Source organism: Chenopodium album, chromosome 23, assembly GCF_948465745.1.
Source record: "Chenopodium album chromosome 23, dcCheAlbu1.1, whole genome shotgun sequence".
Lineage (NCBI taxonomy): Eukaryota > Viridiplantae > Streptophyta > Magnoliopsida > Caryophyllales > Amaranthaceae > Chenopodium > Chenopodium album.
The window spans coordinates 39,686,032-39,692,492 of record NC_137856.1 but is presented as its reverse complement, the minus strand read 5'-3'; the positions used below and the strand labels follow the sequence as shown (position 1 = coordinate 39,692,492).

The following is a 6,461-nucleotide window of genomic DNA, read 5'->3' as shown; positions in this document are numbered from 1 at the left end:
TTTTTAAATGTCACTGTTTCTTAATTAAGTAGCAATTAATTATTAATTAATGTGTCGGATGGTTGGTTTTATGTTATCCTAATTTTTACCCGTTTAGGGTTTGTTTGGATATGGATTTTTGATCTTCGTCAATTTTTTTTTTACCATTTTGATGTATTTTTTGGTTTAGGTAAAAAACTGCCATTTTGATGGAATTGTGTGTTGCACCAAATTCTGACATGTTAATTTGTGAATGGGGAAGTTAACCTTTATCCAATTTTTTTTCTCTATTTGTTCTAAATGCGTGAAACATGAAACTTCTCTGAATATTTAGGGAATGCTTTTTTTTTTTTTTTTTTTTTACTTTTATTTGTTTACTTGTAATTGTAGCTTAGATATTACATGTGAGATTTTATTGGATTTTTCTTTTTAAATGTAATGTTTCTAAAATAGTATTGAAGATCATCCAAAAAGAGAAAAAAAAAAAAAAAAAAAAAAAAAAAAAAAAGGGAACAATATATGGGGTTATATACTTATATGGAGTATATTTTCTAGAAAAAATGATTGTTTTAGTCTTCAATAAGCAAAAATAAATAAATGGAGTAAATTACAAATGTTTGTTGTAAAAAAAATCCTTTGATTATTGAAGTAGTATTTTCGTTTGATTCCTCCCAAATTAAATGATTCGATCAACCTCTGGTCTAGTTTCCAAATAAGTTGAAACATAGCTGAAGGATTTTTCAAATTCTGCATAGCCAATTATGGTATAACTGGAGAAAATTATGCATCCTTCAATAATCAATATATATAGCCTCTGTCATTCAGCAAATTATTCACTTATGACCAAAATGTTAGAACATCTGTGGAAAACATGCATGAAAATTGTCCTAAGGTTCTATGTTGATCTCATCCATTAATGCCGAATATCTCTTCTCAGTATTAGCGGTTGAACCAATAAACCAATTTTATGTTTATATGTGCTAACATGATACATGTGATCAAAGAAATAATTATGGTTACTTACTTTGGCCATGTTTGGTGAATGGCTTTTTGGTGGCTTTTTGGTTAACTTTTGGCTTTTGGCTTTTTTATGTGGTCAAACAGCCAAAAAAAAGCCAAAAAATGTGTTTGGTAATTGGCTTTTTAGCCAATGAAAAAGCTAGCTTTTAAGCCAAAATGAAAAAGCTGCTTTGAGTAGCTCTTTTTGTTGACTTTTGGCTTGTTGGCCCACAAATTATCTAATAAACAGCCAACAACCAACAATTAATTTACCAAACACTTTTATAAACAGCCAGCTTAAACAGCCAATTTCAAAAGTCATTATAAAAAGCCAAACATACCGGCTGGTCAAACAAGCCAAGTAAACCAGCCAACCGCCAACAACCACTTGTCAAACAAGGCCTTCATCTATATTATACACAATGTATCATGTACTTGTATGTATGAAAAAATGCATTATTATTGCCTCATTAGTAAGCTAAGTCAAGGTTCATCATTTGAGATTATTTCTTTTCAATTCACCATATTTTCGGATAAAATAGGCTAAAACTATTAAGACTAAGGGTCTGTTCTCATTGACTGAACTTAACTGAGCTGAGCTGAACTGAACTGAAATGAATATTTTATAAGAGAAGGAAATTAGGAACTGAACTAAACTAAACTGAACTGAACTGAATTTCAGCGTATGAGAACAGGCCCTAAGACATGTCATTTTCACCTTATTTTCACTTATTTTAGGAAAAATAAGTTCAAATCAGGGTTGCTAAGTTTAGATAAGATAAGTTCAAGAAAAATAAGTTCATATAGTTGTGATAAGGGTTAAGCAGGGCTACCGACCCAAGTTCAATTTATAACTAAAATAAGTTCCAATAAGGCCTAATAAGTTCAAATAATATCAGATAAGTAAAAATCAAGTGAATATAACGCACCCTAATAAGGGTGCGTAATATCCTGAACTTATTACACCTGAAATAAGTGAAAATAAGGTGAACAGAACATACCCTAATTTATTTCTTTCTATCTTTTTTTTTCGAGAGGGCCCTAATGCCTTGTTATATTTACTGGCCTATTCATAAAAGATAAAATCTAAATAAGATAAATTTAAATGAGTTATGATGAGAGCTTATAATTACCTTGAATTTCATTTATTTGCTTTTATCAATTTAATTTGAACTGATTTTAGACACAAATTTAACTTAGTTATCCCTCAATAACCCTTGTAGAGTTGTATTGATTTATCAAAACCTTTTGATTTTAGTCATAAATATTATGGTGATTTTATTTATTTGATTTTTACTTATTTGATTTTTTGTGTTGTTGGCCACACATTGTGGTCGGCTGACTTGTATATGGAATATATCCAAATTTTGATTTTGGTCCATGTAATCCATATGAACAATGGAGTAAGTAATGTTCCCCTATAATCCACACTTCTTGAGGAAATTTTGAGGTTTCGGGGCCCGGTGGCAAAAAGTGTTGAGACCGTAGGCGATATATCTCAAAGTCATATAATTTTGTTTGAAACCATATATGATCATTATATGTTGTCATAAACGTACGTGGTAGACTTGAGTTTACGAAATCACTACATGAAGGCTTGTACAAGTTGTGAACGGGTAAAATGACCATTAAAGGGCATATTGGATGGTTCCACCGACCCAATTGAACACCCGGAGGGTATTACTGACCATGGTAAACAACTTATCAATTTTTACATCCGGGCGAAAAAGGTCAAAAAATTACAAAATTAAAGGCTATAATCCACGCTTTTTGAGGAAATTTTGAGGTTTTGGGGCCCGATGGCGATATAATGCCGTTTGAAATCATATATGAACATTATATGCTGTTATAATGTCCGTGGTAGGCTTGAGTTTACGAAATCACTTCAAGTTGTGGACGGGTAAAATGACCATTTAAGAGCATATTGGATGGTTCTACCTACCCAATTGTACTTTCGGAGGGTATTAGAGACCATAGTAAACATCTCAGCAATTTTTATTTCCGGGGAAAAAAATGGCAAAATATTACAAAATTATTGAAGGCTATAATCCATGCTTTTTGAGGAAATTTTGAGATTTCGGGACCCGGTGGCGAAAAGCCTTGAGGACTCTAAGAGATACATCTCAGGGTCATATAATGTCGTTTGAAACTACATATGATCATTATATGTTGTCATAAACGTCCATGGTAGGCTTGAGTTTATGAAATCACGGTAAGTTGTGAACGGATAAAATGACCGTTTAAGGGCATATTGGATGATTCCACCGACCCATTTGGACACCCGGAGGGTATAACGGGCCATGGTTAACATTTCAACAATTTTTCTTTTCAGGTGAAAAAAGGTCAAAAAATTACAAAATTGAAGGCTATAACCCACGTTTTTTGATGAAATTTTGAGGTTTCGGGGCCTGGTGGAGAAAAGCCTTGAGATCCTATGGCCATGGGATACATCTCGGGATCATATAATGTTGTTTGAAACCATATATGATCATTATATGTTGTCATAAACGTCCATGGTAGATTTGAGTTTACGAAATCACTACAAGTTCTGAACGGGTAAAATGACCGTTTTAGGGCTTATTGGATGGTTTCACCGGCCCAAATGTACTCCCATAGGGTATTAGGGACCATGGTAAACATCTCGGCATTTAAAATATCCGGGCAAAAAAGTCAAAAAACTACAAAATTGAAGGCTATAATCCACGTTTTTTGAGGAAATATTGAGGTTTTGGGGCCCGGTGGCGATAAACCTTGAGACCCTTAGGAATACATCTCGGGGTCATATGATTCTTTTGCAATCATATATGATCATTATATGTTGCCATAATGTCCGTGGTAGGCTTGAGTTTACGAAATCACTTTTAGTTGTGAACGGGTAAAATGGCCATTTAAGGGCATATTGGATGGTTTCATCGACCTAATTGTACCCCCGAAGGGTATAGGGACCATGGTAAACATCTCAGCAATTTTTATTTCTGGGCAAAAAAAAATGTCAAAATACTACAAAATTGAAGGCTATAATCCACGCTTTTTGAGGAAATTTTGAGATTTCGGGACCCGGTGGCGAAAAGCCTTGAGACCCTAAGAGATACATCTTGGGGTCATATAATGTCGTTTGAAACCACATGTGATCATTATATGTTGTCATAAACGTCCGTGGTAGGCTTGAGTTTTTGAAATGACTGTAAATTGTGAACGGGTAAAATGACTGTTTAAGGGCATATTGGATTGTTGGATGGTTCCATCGACCCACTTGGACTGCCAGTGGATATTAGAGACCATGGTAAACATCTCGGCAATTTTTATTTTCGGGCAAAAAAGGGTTAAAAAAAATTACAAAATTAGAGGCTATAATCCACGCTTTTTGAGGAAAGTTTGAGGTTTCGGGCCCGGTGGCCAAAAGCCTTGAAATGGTCATTTTACCCGTTTTTGTACATGCATCATGTATTGGCTATAAGCTCTCACGGGGCCTTTACGTTGCCGGATAATGGTCATATATGGGTCCACACAATATTATATGATCACGAGATTCATCCCGTAGTGTTCCGTAAAATTCCAACACAGCTCTTGACACCTCCTAAATCGCTCTGATTTCGTGTATTATTATAGGTATTCAAGTCGGATTTGGGTTGGGTCAAATCATTTCTCGGGTTAAATTATGATCAGGTTATGTCAGGTCAATCTAGCCTCATATCAGTTTCAAGTTCAGGTCGGGTCAATTTCAGTTAAGGTCATTTTGGGTCGTTCACCTTTTCGATTATATGTAGGGTTTAATTCGAGTCAAATTCAGATCGGATTCAATTTCAGGCTCGGGTTGTGTGTGAATCAGGTTTGAGTGGGTTAATAGATGGTACATTCAGGTTCAAGTTAGTGTTGAGTTGGGTTTTGGTTTAAGTTCAATTCTAATAAATATCGATGTGCTCAAGTTCAATCCCAATAAATATCAATGTGCTCAAGTTGAACCTATATAATTACGTCTTTCAAAATTTGATCAGCATTATTAAACCTATATATGAGTAATAGAGAACAAAATGTATACAAGTTGAATCGGATTGTGGGTTTACAAGTTCTAATTGGGTCGGGTACTAGTTCGGGTTCAGATTGTTGTTGGGTCGGATTAAATCGGTTGACGGTTACTCTCAGGTCGGGGGCAGGTTCGAGTTCAGGTCAAAAAGTATTGGATCAAATCGGTTATCGGTTAACATATGGTCAAATTCAGGCCGGGTTACAGGTCACTAGTTTCACCCCATTGTCCGGGTACATGTTGGGTTCAGATCATTGCCGATTCAGATCGACATCTCGAGTCGGATCAGTTTTTGACAGCTCTAAATTACATGTTTAAATTGAAATGAACCTAATATTCTGCTGAATCATTGAAAATTTTTCGTTATCATTTTTTACATTTTAAATTTGCAATAATTATGCTCCAATTTTGGTAACCTAGTCCTTAATTAGTTGATTGATCAAGTTTAAAATTTGATTTTAAATTTTGAAATTGTGATTACTAATTGGAAACTCCATTCTCAATTTATTTTTAAAAAAATACTCTGTAAAATCTACTCCATTAATTATAAGGATAAAAAAAAATTCTCAAACTTGAGTCTTATCCACTGAAACACTCAAGTAACCCTATTGCACCGCAGTAGCTACCCATGCAACAGTCCTACTCTACACTCTGCAGAGGCTCAACCCCTCCACTCTTTGCGTACTGCATAACACATTTTCTCTCTCCCAAAAAAAAATCACCACTTTCTCTCTCTAAAAAGTAGAATCTGAACCACAACACAAAAACAATGAACCCAGACTCCATAACCATAATTCCCGACTCAAACCCCAACCCAAACCGTCGCCAAACTTACACCGTCAAATTCTTTTCCGAAAGAATTGACACCGTGGTCACCTCCACTCCCGCCGTCGCACGGCAGTGGGTCTACACTCTCCGCCACAACCACCGTCGTGCACTCTACACTTCTTCCCTCACCATCGGCCTCGGCGTTCAATGGCGCCCCACTTTCTCCCCTGACTCCGACACCGCCGCCACTCTCCAACTCTGCGTCGACACCGACTGTCTCATCTTCCAACTCCATCACGCCTCCTCCGTCCCCGCGACCCTCCGGAAGCTTCTCTCCGATGATCGTGTCACCTTCGTTGGGGTCCACAATGGTAGAGACCGGAGACTTCTAGAAGAATCGGAGCACAGGTTGGAAGTTGAGTGTTTGGTTGATTTGGCTATGAAATATGGGTATGGAAATTGGTCTATGGGAGAAATGGCGGCAAGATTGATGGGTGCTGATGACGTGGTTAAGCCTTACCGGTTGGGAGTGAGTAATTGGGAAGCTTATTGGTTGAGTGATGAACAGGTTCAGTATGCTTGTGTTGATGCTTATCTTTCTTATTGTCTTGCTCGAGCTCTTCAAGATCAAGATCAAGATGATGATGATGATGTGATGTCTTCTGATGGTAATGATTCTGATTATTATTAG

The 6,461-nt window shown here is 36.3% G+C and overlaps 1 protein-coding gene across 1 annotated transcript; it reads left to right on the top strand.

Moving 5' to 3' along the window:
- The first annotated feature begins 5,771 nt into the window (after nucleotides 1-5,771).
- On the top strand, nucleotides 5,772-6,461 carry LOC145607628 (3'-5' exonuclease-like). The gene has a single exon (XM_081663219.1). It carries the CDS (start codon nucleotides 5,772-5,774, stop codon nucleotides 6,459-6,461), a length of 690 nt encoding a protein of 229 aa, XP_081519345.1.

What these genes read in the sequence shown, in the direction of transcription:
- LOC145607628 (XM_081663219.1), top strand. Translation starts at nt 5,772, where the DNA reads ATGAACCCAGACTCCATAACCATAATTCCCGACTCAAACCCCAACCCA.